At 61.1% G+C, this 15,510-nt stretch overlaps 6 protein-coding genes across 6 annotated transcripts; all 6 read left to right on the top strand.

Annotated features, from left to right (window-relative positions):
- Positions 1-871: 871 nt before the first annotated feature.
- Positions 872-4,405, top strand: LSCM1_05222 (uncharacterized protein; the record flags this gene model as incomplete). Its single annotated transcript, XM_067322695.1, has 1 exon — positions 872-4,405. The coding sequence occupies one exon, from the start codon at positions 872-874 to the stop codon at positions 4,403-4,405; it is 3,534 nt and encodes a 1,177-aa protein (XP_067178060.1).
- Positions 4,406-5,423: 1,018 nt separating this feature from the next.
- LSCM1_05221 (uncharacterized protein) lies at positions 5,424-5,693 on the top strand (the record flags this gene model as incomplete). Its single annotated transcript, XM_067322694.1, has 1 exon — positions 5,424-5,693. The coding sequence occupies one exon, from the start codon at positions 5,424-5,426 to the stop codon at positions 5,691-5,693; it is 270 nt and encodes an 89-aa protein (XP_067178059.1).
- A 790-nt stretch (positions 5,694-6,483) lies between these two features.
- LSCM1_05220 (uncharacterized protein) lies at positions 6,484-9,108 on the top strand (the record flags this gene model as incomplete). Its single annotated transcript, XM_067322693.1, has 1 exon — positions 6,484-9,108. The coding sequence occupies one exon, from the start codon at positions 6,484-6,486 to the stop codon at positions 9,106-9,108; it is 2,625 nt and encodes an 874-aa protein (XP_067178058.1).
- Positions 9,109-9,798: 690 nt separating this feature from the next.
- LSCM1_05219 (uncharacterized protein) lies at positions 9,799-10,359 on the top strand (the record flags this gene model as incomplete). The annotated part of the gene is made up of 1 exon (XM_067322692.1): positions 9,799-10,359. The coding sequence occupies one exon, from the start codon at positions 9,799-9,801 to the stop codon at positions 10,357-10,359; it is 561 nt and encodes a 186-aa protein (XP_067178057.1).
- Positions 10,360-11,120: 761 nt separating this feature from the next.
- Positions 11,121-12,137, top strand: LSCM1_05218 (uncharacterized protein; the record flags this gene model as incomplete). Its single annotated transcript, XM_067322691.1, has 1 exon — positions 11,121-12,137. The coding sequence occupies one exon, from the start codon at positions 11,121-11,123 to the stop codon at positions 12,135-12,137; it is 1,017 nt and encodes a 338-aa protein (XP_067178056.1).
- A 1,007-nt stretch (positions 12,138-13,144) lies between these two features.
- Positions 13,145-15,439, top strand: LSCM1_05217 (uncharacterized protein; the record flags this gene model as incomplete). Its single annotated transcript, XM_067322690.1, has 1 exon — positions 13,145-15,439. The coding sequence occupies one exon, from the start codon at positions 13,145-13,147 to the stop codon at positions 15,437-15,439; it is 2,295 nt and encodes a 764-aa protein (XP_067178055.1).
- Between the last annotated feature and the right edge of the window lie 71 nt (positions 15,440-15,510).

Raw genomic sequence — 15,510 nt, 5'->3', positions numbered from 1 at the left:
GCATCTGGCATTACCCGCCGGCTGGTGAAGGCGAGGCGTGAAGGGCGGGTTTGCTGCGGCCGCCTGCCGCCTCCCCCTTCCACCTTTCACTTCCTCCTTGTTGGGTACGCGTGTAAGTGTGCTCCGCGGCCGTCCTGGCCGACCTTGCGCGTCACTGCTGCTTCTGCCTTGTTTACCTGCATCTCTGGAGGTGTTCTCCATCACCTCTTTAGTGTCAACCGAGCTTTCGCTCGACTTGCCGCCCCTTTCACCCCCGAACACTTTCTCCGGTGTCCTCCGCACCCCTACACGCACTCAACAACAAAAGCGCGAAAGGAAGTGAGCGCTTTTTCTTTGCCAACGGCTGGCCGGCGGCCCCGAAGCGCGCATATGTGCTCGCTTGCCTTTCTTCCCCCTTCCACGCTTTCCCCCCTCTGCTGCGCGACGCCCTCGAGTCCCCACCTCCCCACCCCTTTCCTCTCCGTTGCGCCGCTTATCGCCTCACCTCATATCTATGCCCCTTATGGTACTGTGACGCCTGTGCCTTTCATTGCCACCGACACGTTGGAAGGTTTATCAGCTTTCGAGGAACGCAGGCGTTGAAGACTATCGCGTTAGAGGCAGCCCCTCCCTTCACCCACTCCCTTTCTCTCTATCCCGCTGGCACACACTGCCCCCTTCCCACTCCCCCCCCTCACACACACACACTTACACACAAGGCGAAGGCGAGCGCGATAGGACTGGTACTCTCTCTTTATTACTCTTTCTCAAGACCTCTGGAGGGCGAAACTGCGGCGTCTTTTTTAAATCCTCCCTTTTAATCGACATACAACGGCACGGGCGCCCAGTGCATCTTTGCTATCTGTTGCGCACCTACATGTTGTCACGCATCATGCTGCTTCCTCAGAGGGAGAGCTCTGCTAGAAGCGACTCGGCCCGCCCGGCAGGCCTGTTCAAGAGACATAGGGAGCGTGAGGCGGAGGCAAAGCGCCAGGAGCAGCGCGTTGAGGACGTGCTGGCCCATACTACCCACATTGTCAACACGATAGCTACGATCAACGGCAAGTACGTGCTCACCCTCAACGATGAGCGAGCACGGCTTGCGCAGCAGGTAAGGGAGCTGCAGACTCAGTCGACGAAGAATCATCAGCAACATGCACAGGACACTGCTCAGCTCGTGTCGAGCGAGCTCGCGCGCCTTCGTGGCGTGGTGAGCAGTGGCGTCAAGGACCGACTCATTCAGTCGCTGCGAGACGAAGCAGATAAGGGCCTTTCTGATGTCTTCGAGGCCCTCTCGGCGCACGTTGATGATGCCCTTCAAGGGCCCCTTGCCTTGGTCGATGCCGAGCTGTCAGCCGAGCGGCAACTGAATAGCACTCTTGTGCAACAACTACAAAGCTACACGCGAACGCTCCTTAGCGAGGTGAAGAGTGCTTCTTCACGCGCTTTCCAGGCTGAGATTGAGGCGATGCAGCGTGACGTGCTCGTGGCGAAGCTGCAGGCAGCCTGCACCTTTGCCGAGAACCGACTGGTTCGCCATGAACAGGAGGTGGAGTTGCTCATGCGAGTAGTGGGGCAGCTTGCAGAGAAGAGCCGCTACGTCGAGTCGGCGCGGGCAGACATGCGCCGAGCAAAGCGCCACGTACGGCTACTGGAGCAGCACCTTGGGTTCAACGATATTGTGGCGGCGGTTCGGGCCGAAATGGCGGGTGCGTCTTTGGACGCGTCCGCTGAGGTGCAGCGGAGTAGCACCCCCCCGCCACCTCCCGAGCCGTCGCTGCGGTCGAGTGCGCCGCACTACTTTGCGCTCAGGTTGCTGGAGCACAGGGAGATGACGCTGACCGATCTGGTCGACTCGTGGCAGCAGCAGGAGGCTCGAGTCATAGAGTCAGAGCAGCGCTACACGCGGCTGGAGGGCGTCGTGAAGCGCGTGCAACATGACGCCCTCGTCGTGCACCAACGCTACCTGGAAGAGAAGCAGCGTCGCGAGATTGCGGACCGGCGCATCACGGATATGGTGCGGGAGCGCCTCCACCCGCAGATGGACGTAGCCATCTCGCAGGAGATGCAGCGACTGCGGTGGGCATACACAGAGGTCGTAGATGACGCCGCTCAGCTTGCCGTAAATCTAAAGGTGTGCCGCGACGAGCTTCAGCGCTCGCAGGCGGACGCGACCCGCTTATCTGCCCAAGTACAGCAGCTACAGCGCGATGCCGAGACAGACCAGGTGGCGATGGCTCTTCAAGAACTCCGCGGCGAGTATGCCACACGTGTGCGTAGCCTCGAGGAGGCCGCTACACGAGCCGAGAGGCAACTTTTCCTTGCCCAGCGCGTGTCGAGGGAGTACGGTGCCGCGGCCACGGAGGCCACGGCAGCCCTGCAGCGGGTCGCTCAAGCGAACGCGGAACTGAGCGCAGCAGCTCTGCAGGTGATCCCTGTGGACCTCAGTGCTCTGCCTTCCGCGAGCCCCACGTGGAGGCAGCAGGTGGAGGTGGTCGAAGCGCAAGCGGAGCGTCTTTTATCCACAACGGCGGCCCTGAAGGACTCTGCAGCGGTGCACGGAGAGCTATGCGCCGATCAGATTGAGGAACTGATGCGTCAGTGGGCACAAGTGCGAGAGGCGGAGATGGCGAGGACTCGACCTCCCGCAGCTGAGGGCCGACCCAGTGAAGGCGCGCGGACGACCGGTAGCCGCGACGGCACCGAGTCGTGCACACTTGTAGCCTCATCCCTTGCATCGGAGGAATCCATGGAGAAGCTGAATGCGGTCCTCAGCGCGTCTCGGTTTGCGCTGCGAGAGGCGCTTGTACTGCTGAGCTCGTCCTTGCAGAGCACGGATGCCGAGAGGTCCCAGCTTGTAGACGCGTCGGTGTCAGATGCGCAGTACGTCTGTGAGCTGATGGCAGAGATGCGCCGTATCACGGCCGAGCGAGACAGGCTGCGAGCACAGGTGAGCGTTTGCCAGGAGTTGCTAGAGAAGAACCACGTGACGGTGGTGGAGCGGGCACTGATGCATGACGTTCCCGTGGAGGACTCGCTGAATGTGGCTGAGGCCACGGAGCGCATCGAGGTGCTCAAGAATCAGCTGGCGGCGGCTAAGCAGGTGTGCGAGCGCTCCTTGAGCGAGGTCAAGCAGGCTGTCGCTGAGAAGGACGACGCGGAGCTGCGTCTCAAAGAGCTGGCGCGCGAGCATGTGGTGTTGCAAGGGCATTCGAGCCGTCTCAGTGACCAATTGCGCCTGAGCCTGGCGAGGGAGTCCGCGTTGATGGAGAAGAATGCTGCACTTCAGACTCAGCTGACCGGCCTCGTTCAGCTGCCAGGCACACCGACGTCTGAAGAAGAGCCCTCGTCGGCCGTACTGCACCCCACGGCGGCTCGCCTCACAGACCTCTTCTCGTCTCTTCAGGAATCGCTTGGCAACCTGGACGCGGAAATCCGCGCCCTGCGTCTCGATCGCGCCGAGGGTGCTGGGAGAGAGGTGGATATTGGGCGCGGTAACAAGCTAGATACAGGGGCAGAGGAGGCCGAGGACGCGCTGCTAGTCGACTCACTGAGTCGCTCCGGAATGATGAACATCGTTCGTGTGCTGAAAGATACGCTGCACAAGGCGGGGTTGTTGAAGGTTTCATTGAAGAGTCTCTCGGGCGCCCAGGCTGCCGGCCTGTGTGCTGCTGCCGCTTCAAAGGTGCCAGACAACTCTGTCGGGGGTAGCAGCGCTGCGGGGACTGCAAGCGTGGTGCCGCCTCCATCGCCTGAGGCGCAGATCTGTGCACTTGAGCACCGCTCCTCGCTGCTCGAGGCGAAGCTCACGAGTATGGCGGCAGAGCGGCTAGAGATGAGCGAGCGCTTGCAGAAGTCAGAGAAGAAAACAACCGACATGGAGGCGGCGAATCAGCGGCTTCTCGCCATCACCAAAAACGTGATGGAGAAGCAAAGCTCTCTCAAGCTGGAGAACGAGCAGCTGAGAGCGCAGCTGCAACAATTGATGGCCGCCGCGAACGCCGCATCACCACCGCTAGCAGAGCCTTCGGCGGCGCCCGCGACTGCTCTGACGCCGACTCCGCACGTGGGTGCGATGGCCCCTGTCCCGCTCACACATCCAGCGGAGAGCCCTGCGACACCCCAGCGTGTGGAGGCGTGTGCGGAGGTAGCTCCAAGGTATTCAGCATCAGCGGCCGCTCCGCCTTTGGTGCCCGCTGATGGCGGTGGCCCCGCTGTGGGGTGTGTGGGGGTGCCCGACTGCACGGCGCCGAGTGGGCCGGCGCAAAACGAAGAAGGAACGGAGCGGGCGCCAGAAGGCGTGACTGTCAAGGTAGCGGGCGCAAGCTCATCTGGTGGTGTGAGCGAGGTGCTTCCCCAGGCAATGGCCACATCGCCAGATGCTGCAGATGATGTAGCGGAGTCGGTGCCCAAACCTGCTGAGTGACGAATATGCGTTGGAGCGCGTGCGGCACGTCTTTCTTTGGTTTCTCTTTGCCGTCCGTGCGTGTCTGCACAGAATGTGTTGTTGGTGCAGACTTGCATGTCTGTATGTGTGTGTGTGGGTGGGTGGGTGGGTGTGTATGTCTGAGTGTGACTCTGTGCTGGCACGTGTGTGCGTTGAGCGTCCAAGATACTGAGGGGTGAGGAGGTTTGGAGGGAAGCGGGCGTAGTGAGGGGGCGGATATGCCCTCTCTCAGCCCGCTATTCCTTCAGTATCTTCGCCCTCTGTCGCTCCTTCTTGCGAGAAGCCAAAGGGTAGACGAAGGTAACGGAGCGGGTCTCATGAGGAGGTGACGGTGCATGGGGGCGGCTGTGACGACGCATATGTGCGTCTGCGCCACTGAATGCTCTGTGGCTCTTACCACTCGGTACGTCACGCGGCTGTGGGCGCCTCTTGTCGAGTGAGCGTGCGCTCCAGCGGGAGGGGATGGGAAGGAGTGGAGCCGAGCTTGTCGTTTTCTTCCGGTGTACCCACGAGACCGCGCGCGCGGCACACCTGTTGTGTGGCCGTATTCCGGCCCTCTTCCTCGCGTCCTCACCTCATCATGGCAACCTTCTGCATCCTTCTTATCGTCATCGCCGCCCGTACCTCTCGGAGGTGTTCCTCCCTCCTCTTTTTCACGACCGCCTTCGCAGGGTGTGCACACACGGCGGGACGCATCACTTTAGACCGCTGCTGCCTCACCCTCCAACCGCCCTACGACCTGTTGCTTTCGAGTGCTCGAGCGCTCACAGGCGCCGCTTCATCGTCACCCCTTTTCTTTGCTCCCCCTTCCCTCCTCTCCCCCCGCGCACCTCAAGCGAACGAACAAGCGCGTAGTTGTCGTTGGCGCAACTGCGCTCGATCGAGTCCGTGACGAAAGAGCAGATCTGCATCGAACACAGAGAACGAGAAGCTGCACTGTAGCGCGTGCAGACGACGATTCGTACTTGACACGCATCACCGCTCTTTTGGCGAGAGAATGAGCGAGCGGAAGCTCGACGTTAAGGTGGCGGACATGAGTCCAGAGATGCAGGCAGACGCCTTAGATATCGCCACCAAAGCCATCAAAGGGCATCAGCTAGAGAAGGAGATGGCCGCGCACATCAAGCGCGAGTTCGACAAGCGCTACTACCCCACGTGGCACTGCATTGTGGGGCGCAATTTCGGTGCCGATGTTGAGCACGAGACGAAAAACTTCATTTACCTGTACGTTGGACAATTGTCAGTGCTATTGTGGAAGACCGCGTAGAACAGGACGATGGAGGCGGGCATGCATAGCTGGGGTCTTGCGCACGCACGGCGTCGGGCGTTCATGCCTTCTCTCTCGCTCTTGTGTCGGCTGGCGCGAGATGACTCGCTTCGTGATGGCCCGTGGGGAGCGCATGCCTGTGGGCCACCCTCCATGTACATAGGCGGGCACGGAAGGGCGCGCGCAGGCCCCCTGAGTAGCGCTGGACAAAGACGCATCTGGCCGGCCCTCTCGGACACAGTTTGTGCCTGCGTGTGCGTGCATGAGGTGTTGGCTCTTCGTTGTGTTCCTCGCCTGTGTGAATCGCACCAGGGCCTTTCCCCCTCTCCTTCCCAGCCGCAACCATACAAATACACACACACACATATATATATATATATTTCGCTGATGCACTCAGCGCTCGACGTCCCAGGCAGGGGCGTGTGAGCGTCGAATGTTTTCTTCCGCACCAAGCCCGCCCTTGCCTGTGCCCTTTCTGGGCAACTGGGTGTACGGCTGCCGAGGTACCTGTCGCGTTTCCTAACCTTAGCCTTTTGCTCTTGCGTATGCGTAAGCGAGTGCTGTTGACGGTCTCTGTGACGCAACGGCTGCGGTCTAGTCTATGTGCTCCCCCCGATCTGTGTATCACGCCACCTTCCCCTCTTCTACCCGTCCCTCTTTCGCTGTGTTGTCCAGACGTCTACGTGAGGTTGTGGCGGTAGCGTGTGCGTGCATGTGAGCTTCGCGCAGCGACCCGCCCGGAAGAAGCAGGAAAGCTGCCTTTGCTGTGTTGAAAAGAAGCAGCTCTGTAATGCTCGTCTGCGTGCGTGAGTTTGACAAATCGGAGCTGTCGGCGCAGCATGGCAACGCAGCTGCCGCGCAGCAAATCGAGCGCTATTATTCTCTGTACACAACAGCGACGAGCATCACCGTCGTGGATGTCGTGGATAGTCGGGCGCGGAAAACGCTCAACTTCGATGTGCACACACGCTCCTCGACGCAGCTGCAGGATGAGGTGGTCGAGCCTCTCCTTGCCACAGTGCTGACGCCGAACCGTGCGTCACAGGCAGTTGTGGTGATCGATGGTCAATCCTGGCACCGTCGCTACACACTACTAGATCCGGTAGAGGGCATCTTGGCTCGCACTGCACGCGCCGCCGTTGCCCATCCAAACGTCACCTCCGTCTCTGTAAGTGCTACCACACTGGAGGACAACAACACGCTGACTGACATGATGCCAGGCCGTAGCCGTGGTGCTGCTGTTGGGCAGCCGACCATACTCGAGGATACGCATGAGCAGTTCACCTCTGTCGAGGACGCGCAATACGTGGTCTTGGACTCGGAGGCAACCTTGGACAGCGTACTGCACCGCATCACGGCTGCCTTCGCCGACCTCAAGCACCAGCTGATCAGTTTCATTTTCGCCTTTCATGAGTCCACTGGCTTACCAAACACGACTATGCAGCTCATCTCCTTTACGGTGAAGGAGGTCGCTCGTGGGATGAAGTCGTCGCGTCATGCGGTCTCCTCGGCCGCGGCATTGGTGGAGTGTCGCTCCCCAACGGTCACCTTCACGGCAACAAAGCTGCTCTACCTCTTGAAGCCGGCGCTGCTCGGGCAGCAGCCAGGGGCGTGGGTCGCGTGCTTCTCACCCGTGAGCCTGGCTGAGGCGAGGGAGCCGGAAACGTTCCAAGAGGCCTTCGCCGTGGCGCAGACGGCCGCACGCCTGTACAGCTCCCGCATCTCTCTACTAGACGCATCCAGCGCCCCACCACATGGCGGCCACCCCGCAGCGATTGCGGGTGCGAGCGGCGTGTCTGCTCACGGCGTTGAAGCTGCCCCGGCGCCAGCTGTGGAGAACGCGGGTGCTGACACAGCCTCTGAGCTCAGGGCGAGAAAGAGTGAGATGCCAATGCACGTGGGCGCCGCTGCATCTCGCGGCGGCGCATCGGCGAATTCGGCACACTGCAGTTCTGCTTCTCAGGTTCACCTCGTGGACACGCCTGCGGCCGCACAGGATCGAATGACTGAGAGCGCCTCTGACCTTCCTGCGGCATCACTAGCGACACCTCTGGTGGAGGATTTTCGCGGCGTGAAGGAAAACAGTGCGGTGCAGACGGAGCCGGTGGGGCACGCGGCACTCTCGCCTCGCGAGTCGATACAGCGTGGCGCTTCGGAAGACCGCTCAGCCGCGCGGCACGAACTTGACACGTATCGTGTGGTGATGGAGCGGGCTATGGGCCGACTGCGTGCGGAGATGCGCGAGTGCGCGGGAGAGTTGCGCGATACGAGGGAGGACGTCAGACTGCACAAAAGGAGGAGTCGCGAGCTGAAAGCAGAGTTGGAGGCACTGCGGGTATCGTGCAACGCAGCCGTCAGCGAGAACGACGCGCTTCGTCGAGAGCTACTAGCACAGCATCGCGTCTGTGAGGGCAATCGGCCCGCGGCGCTACAGAGAAGTGAGCCCGTGACAGCGGAACAGCACTCGCGACGGGATCCGCGGCAGGAGCAAGACGCAGGGGCAGGGCAGCACGGCAGCGATCACGCCGAGCGCGTTCTGCGAAGCGACGTGGCAATCCTCGAGGCGCGTGTGGAGGAGCTCACGGAGCTGGTGGCGCTCCACCAACGTGAGATAGAGGCGCACGTGGCGAATGAGCGGAGGTATCGGCAGCGAATTCTGGATCTCGAGTCGGAGTTGCGCAAGAGGGAGCGAGCGTCCATTGCTGACAAGGCCGCTGTGAAGGAGGCGCGCCGTGCGGCAGACGTAGCGCGAGCAGCGGCCGAGGCACAGCCGGGGCCACCGCGCGTCTCGCGCACGAGCAGCGGCATCGCAGAAGAGGACTTGCGCGTTGTGCAGGAGCGCGCGACGGAGGTAGAGTATCGCTTGCGTGACGCGCTGGCTGCGCTGCAGAGCGAGCGCGTTCAGCGGCTTCAGCTGGAGAACCTCATGAAGCGCCGAGAAGAGGAGGAGGTTGCGCGTGGTCCACCGCCACCGTCTGACAACCTGCTTCATTGCTTGCAAAACACATACGAGACCCATTTGCGCGAGCTCAAAGCTGAGATGTGCAGCTTTCGAACAGATCTGGCGCAGTACTTCACTAAACCGTCAGTGCGGCAGAACCTTGCGGACGCCTCCAGCTACACGGCCACACCAGTGGTTGGCGGCCGCCATGACGAACCTGCCGCCGTCGAACCGCAGCGGTTCACGCCACCGCGCATGTCTCCCATCCCGAACACCTCCTCGGCGCACATCTCGCATATTCACGGCGACGGCTCCGCACTCAGTCACGAGGGAAACAGCACGGCTCTTTCACCGTCGCAGCAGCGCCGCCAACCCAGAGCGCTGTCCTTTGAAGAGTTTATGCAGGAGGAGCCGCATTATAGACTGCACCGCGCCTCCTTTCTGCGCCGGCGCCCGCGTCCTCCTGCTGCGTAGCTGACGGTGTCGTGTAACGTATCTTCGGGCTCTCTCTGGCTGGCAAGCCCCCTTTGCTTGCGTAGATGTCGGCGGTGTGGGTTCTTCCTCTCGCCTTTGCGCTCTTCGCCAGCGCGTCTGGGCGTGCGGGACGGGGTGTGCAGTTTCGCTCCTCTCGTGCAGGCCTCTTTGTGTATCAGTGAACCTGTCCACCTTCCTCCTCTCTTAGGATCTCTGCCCCCCTGATTAGCGGGTATTGTCAGTGTCATCCAACTTTTGCTACTCCGGCGGAGGGCAGAGGTACGTGACGGCCGGACCGCCTCGCCTCGCCTTGGAACTGCAGACTGGACTCCATCCCTTCCGTTTTCAAGGTTCCATCAGGCATCTTCTCCCGCGGAAGTCGTCTAGGTTGTCGCGCTTTCGCGTCCCTCTTATGCTGCTGCGCGCATTGCCTCTCACTCCTCTCTCTCCCCTATGCACTTCCGCTCACGTCTGGGGGACTGTGCTTGAGCCCTATGTTCACCGCGTTGTCCCCCTTCAGCGTATTCATCTACGCGGCGTCTCTGAAGGCAGCGACCGAGAGCACACGGAGCTCACAACGTGCACGGCCTCTGCGGAGAGTGATACGAACGTTCCTCAAGAACGCATACACTCGAGCATAGGAAGCTCCCCGGAGCCCCATTTCTCGCCTGCACCAGAGCCTCTGAATCTATGCGCAGTGCCCCCGCAAAGCGGCGCCGCCTCGACAGCGAGGATGACAATGACGAGTACGTTGTGCTCCCCTCGAACACGCCGCTTCTCCCGCACGCCGCTAGCATGCGTTTCCCAACGGACGAGATACTGAACCTAGAAGAAGGCGCAGCAGAGGGTGACGTAGTGGAGGCCCCTGTCAGTCGCAGGGTAACGGAGCCAGTGACTCTCGCCGATGCGGGCGACACTGGTGATGTGGTGCAAGTCGCTGCGGAGGCACCGAAATCGGCGCATCCAAGCGCTGCTGGCTGCGCCAAACCTCACGCGTACCTCGAGGAGGACGCGGACGTTCCTGCTGAGTACAGGGGCCTCTTCTCGGCCGACCTGCTGAATGTGCTGTTTGCACCACTGAACCACATTTGTGCGCAGAGGAGCTGCACGGATAAGCTGCTTGCTCAGTATGCGCCAGCAACGGCACCGTCAAACCGGACGGCAGGCCGTCACGCGTACCACAACGCGTACGGGATCCTTCCTGGTTTTCGCTGGGACGGCGTGGTGCGCGGACGGGGCCCTGTCGACTGAGCCAGCGACGCCGCTTGGAGTGCCACTGCCAAGTGCCTCTTCCTTCTCCTCAGTGAGCTCCTGCGTGTTGACGCCTGCCCGCTTCCCGCGTTTTCTGTTCGCCGAGTAGAGAAGGCAAAGTTTTGTTTCTCACAGGGAAAGTGAGCGGCAGCAGCCCATTCGCGTCACTCTACAGCTACCACAGGTGTTGTCTCCTCGACACGCAACGCTAAGTGGTGGGAGCTCAGTAGCGAAAGAGTAACGAGAGGGAGGCGGAAGTGCCGCTTCCGCAGCGGTGCGCCTCCGTCTTTGTCTGGCAGTGCTTTTCCTCGACCTGGCGCGCTGGATCGTGTATAGCGGCTCTCTCTCTCTGAGCTGCCGGTCGCAAGGGAGCGTACGAACCCATGCGTATGCTTCCTTCTGTGCGCATATGTGTGTGCATGTGCCTCGTGTTGACTAACCCGACCCATATTGGTGCTCGTCATCTCATGCTTACCCTCTTGTCGTTTACCCTGTTGTGTGCACCACGCCACCGCATGCCGCAGCAGTCATCTGCGTGCATGCGTGCACGCCAGCTCAACTTCGTGTCAACATCGAACGCAACACTGCTGGTAGGGCGCTCTGTGTTCTCACGCAGAGAGTCCATGCACATTTTCTGATTCATTCGCACTAAAAAAAGAAAAGTAGGCAACGTGGGGACGTGCATCAGACGCGCAACACAGAGGCGGCAGCCTTATCCTTACGCTCCCTTCATCGTGCCCTAAAAGGGTCAGGGAAACGGGATGCCGTCGTTTGTGAAGGAGAGCGGCCCTTTCACGCGGGAGGAAGAGTCGCGGCTGTACCTTCTGCAGCAGCGCGCTGACGAGGGGGGGAGTCTGACGGAGGCGGAGGACCTGGAGCTCACGCAGCTAAATCGCCGCTACCACGCCTTCATCGAGGAAGGAGAGCGCCTACTGCGCCAAGGCGCGCCCGGACGGAGGGGCAGCGGCGGCACCGCAGGGAGCGAGGAGGCGGAGCGAAGCGCAGCGGCAGCCTTCTCACGTGCGGGGAAGGCGGCCTACTTTTGGGGCTCGCTGGTCGCCACGGCGCTGCCGGGCTACGTAGGACGCGTCACTGGCGTGACAAGCGACTTCTTGCACTGGAACTGGATCACCGAGCACGTGGTGCTCGGCGCCATTCCTGTCGTAACGCAGGTTGGTAGTAGTGGTGATCATCTGTCGCAGCTGCGAGCTCAGCTGGACGAGCGACAGCAGACCTTAGGGCTTGTCATTGCGTGCCTGGAGGAGGAGGAGCTTAATGGGTTCGGTATGAACGTTATTCAGTTTGCCAAGGAGGCGGAGTGGCGCAAGCGTGTCAACCCGCAAGTGGAGTACCTGCATGTGCCGATGGCAGACACAACGGCCCATACGCCCCTGGCAGCCGTTGTTGAGGCTGTGCTGCGCATGGAGGTTTGCATCAAACAGCGTAGGCAAACCGTCTACGTACACTGCAAGGCTGGAAAGGGGCGTAGCTGGATGGTGGCCATGTGCTACCTGACGACCTGTGGTGGCATGTCCTTTGCCGAAGCCGTGGAACTCATTCAGCAGAAGCGCGTCCAGGTGAACCCATCTCCGGCGCAGAGGCAGTTCGCCGAACAATTTCCCCTTCGCTTTGCTCAGTCGAGGTCCCAGCTGAACTCCGACCAAGCACACGGCCTAGATGTCCACGTGGGCCATTATGGCCATCCACACGAGTTGCATCATCACGGCACCACTGCTGCTCCGCAGCGACGGAGCGCTGAGAGCAGAGGCAGAGAATGAGGTCAGGTGCTGTGGCGTATAGCGACCATCCCAGTGACTGGGCGGCCATACGCGCCCCCGCCCCCACACCGCTGCTGTGAAGGTCATTTTTTTTTTCATGCACCCGCTCCTCCCCTTTTCTCGGCTAGTGAAGAAGGACTCATGCACTGGACGTCCTCCTCTCTACCCCCCTCTCCCGCTTGTCCCACACCCGCCGTCATCTTTTCCTCTCAAACGTCGTCTGCCGAGCCCACCGCACTCCTCATCGGCAACGTGTACTTTTCTCGCTTTTTACGTGAATCTGTAGCCACTTTGGCGGAGGAGTCGCGCGGAGGGGGGCCAGGGGTGGGGGAGAAGAGGTGGAGGGGCGATGACGGTGGCGGTGAGGTATGATGGTGTCGGGTCTCTACTCTCTGTACGCCTTTCATACCCCTGCACCCTCTCTGTCGGTGTCTGCACCCTTCCCCCATGCACGCACATACACGCACAAAAGGGAGAGGAGAAAGTCGGCCGTGCTCTGCTGTTGATTTGCCTTTCAATTTGTTTCCTCTTCTGCGTCTCTCCCTTTTAATGACTCCTTCGTTTTTTTTCTCTCTCTTCGTTGTGCTCTCACGCGCGCGTGGGACGCCGGTCCCCTCAGTCTCTTCATCCTCTAACGTTGCGCTTTGCTCATGTGTTCACACGTGTGCTGTTCATCCAAATGGACACGAAGGCGGCAAGTAATGTTGACTGCGGGGCGGCGGTTGCGAAGCTTCGGCACATGCGCCGCAAGCCAGCATCCTACGCGTATCACCGACGCGATACTTGCCACTAGCGTACTTGCTCGTGTCGCCGCCTCCTCGGGAGGTTCTTGGGGGCCCCATCTTCTCCTCTGCTCCCGTTCTTGGACCTCTGTCTACCCCATTCTTTTTTGATGTCGCTCGGATTTGGAGGTGGGGGACTCCTCTCTCCGCTTTGTCGCATGCTACTGTTGCCCTCCTCGTCCATGCCCTTCGCCACGCCTCGTCAATGAAACGTGGCTTCTCTTAATGCTGAGCGGGCGTTACGCTAAGGAAGCGCGCGCCCAACGCGCAGGTCACCCACATCGAGGCCACAGGCGTCTGCGTGTCTGCGCACCAACACCGGAGCGGCTTACTTCCTCGTTTTTTTTTGTACCTACTGAGCAAGCGGCCTGTGCCATGTCTCTCTCCGAGGCCTGCGACGCCATCGCCGGCATCTCAGATGCTACGACGCACGCGCAGGTCTCGGCCATCGCTAGGCAATGTGAGTCGCACCTCGGCAACGTGAGCGAACTCCTGGATGCGCTGGAGAACGCGCTGTCCACTTCGGCTGGGGCTCAGCGGCTGATGTTATGGCTCCTCGTCGATCGGCTGGCGAAGCAGCACTCGCTCCTCTGTGAATCCCTGCGTCCGACGCTGATCCACCTATGCACTCACTACGCGCCGCCCCGTGCGTCGGATGAGTGGCAAGGCTTCGTGACGCTCTTGAAAAGTTCTTTGGCCATCACCTTTGGGCAACCGATGGTGTCCCTCATCCTCCTGCAGCTCGGCGAAGACGCGAAGGCGTCCGGGTCGGCGAAGGACGGCAACAACCGGCTTGCGCAACATAAGCAGCGGGGCAGCACCGCGCTGACAGCGCACTCGAAGGCGCTCCGCACGAGTGGGGCTTTCATGACGAAGGCGATCGCCGTTGAGCGCTCGGTGGAGCACAAGCACTCGCTGCAGGTCAAGACGATGGACAGTCAAATGGCGATGAGCGTGGCAAGTAGTTACGCGCCTTCTCGTCCGGTCGAGATCGTGGTGCCGGAAATGCGCCCTGACGCCAATGCCCCGCGCGGCTTCATGCAGGCGCTGCCGGAGGGCTACATGGAGAAGTACAATGAGGCGCGTCGTAAACGCCTGCGCGAGATGATGGAGCGGAGCCGCGAAGAGCAGGACCGCAGACAGGAGCACGAAATGTTAAAGCGCGTGCGCCAGGACACCATCGATGCCGCGGTCGTCACCCGGGCAGGCGCCGGGGCGTGCGGCGACAAGGCGGAAGGTGTTCACGGGCCATACCCCGACTTCTCAGATATTCAGATGCCTTTGGAGTTTCCTCGCGACGAGCATGGCGTGAAGCGCGGCAACTTTCCGCTCGGTGTGCGCTTCATCCGGGACGCTGTCGCAGCGTGCGGTGGCGCGGTTGAGTTGGATGTGATTGTGAGCCGCATTTCAACACTGGCGAACAGGGAGGCGGTCGCCGAGTTCGGCAACGTGCGTGAGTTCTTGCTGATCCACTCTCCCACGTTCCGCCTCGTCAGCGAAGGTGGTCAGTGGATTGTCCGTCTCACAAACGACAAGGATGGCGAGGAGGCAACGTGGAAGTCACTTCAGTGCCCGGCATGCTCGAAGGTAGTGCGCGGCCGCAATTTTGCGCGCCACATGAACTGTCGCCGCTGCATTACGGCTCAGATTGCACTAGGTCTCCAGGACGACGCGGAGGGGCGTGGCCCCATCGCAGAGCTAGCGCACGCTGCGAAGCGTGTGTTATCGATGCGCGAGGTGTGTGATGATGGTGACCTCGACGCCCTCGCTGACTGCCTCGAGCGCGCCGCGGCGGTGCGGCGCTTCCGCCTCGGCTCGACGCGGCAGTTTGCACCCATCATGAAGGCGATGCGTGTCGTGCGAGACTGCTGGCTGGCGAAGAAGGGTGTGGAAGAAGTCGCGTTGGCGGAGGTGACGGCAGCGGATATGTCCGTTGGGAACCTTTTTCGTGTGTTTGGCGAGAATATCCACCGCCTCCCCATTGCATGGATCGAGATGGGCGACGTGATCGATATGTGTCGCCGCTTCACCGACAGGGTGGCGCCCCCCTTCAACCCGCCCCCGCGACCGGCGGACCCGCGCATAAGTCTACTGAACGAATATCCGGGGTTTCTCCTCTGCGAGAGTGAGGTAGACGACGAGGATCTGCCCAGCGACAACGAAGACGAATTCTCTGATGATGAGGCGCCCGCCTTCACCTTTGCGCCGCCGGTGGATATGGCGGAGTCGCTCTTCGTCGCGGGCTTTGAGCGGGACACAAAGCGCCTGCAGCACCGCATGCGGACGGCGCCGCCAATGGTGCTTCAGCGAGTGCTGCAAACGGAAGGCATACAGACACAGACGGAGATGTACGCGGAGCTCACCAAGGAGACTCGCGCACACTTGGGACAAAACCACGGTCACAATAGTGGGAACGGTAGCAACCACCGCCATGGCCATGGCCATGGTAGTGTACCTGGGGGGAGTGGCGGCGGCGGTGGCTACCAAAGTCGCCGCTACACTCGACCACGTCCGAACTGAAGGTGGCACTGGACCGCGTCCTTTTCTCCACCGTCTCGCCTTCGCCCTCACCCTTTTCTTTGCGCTCTCTC

The sequence above is a fragment of the Leishmania martiniquensis genome, chromosome 25 (genome assembly GCF_017916325.1).
Source record: "Leishmania martiniquensis isolate LSCM1 chromosome 25, whole genome shotgun sequence".
In the NCBI taxonomy this organism is placed as follows: domain Eukaryota; phylum Euglenozoa; class Kinetoplastea; order Trypanosomatida; family Trypanosomatidae; genus Leishmania; species Leishmania martiniquensis.
The sequence above is the reverse complement of the archived record's forward strand: the minus strand, read 5'-3'. Positions and strand labels throughout refer to the sequence as shown.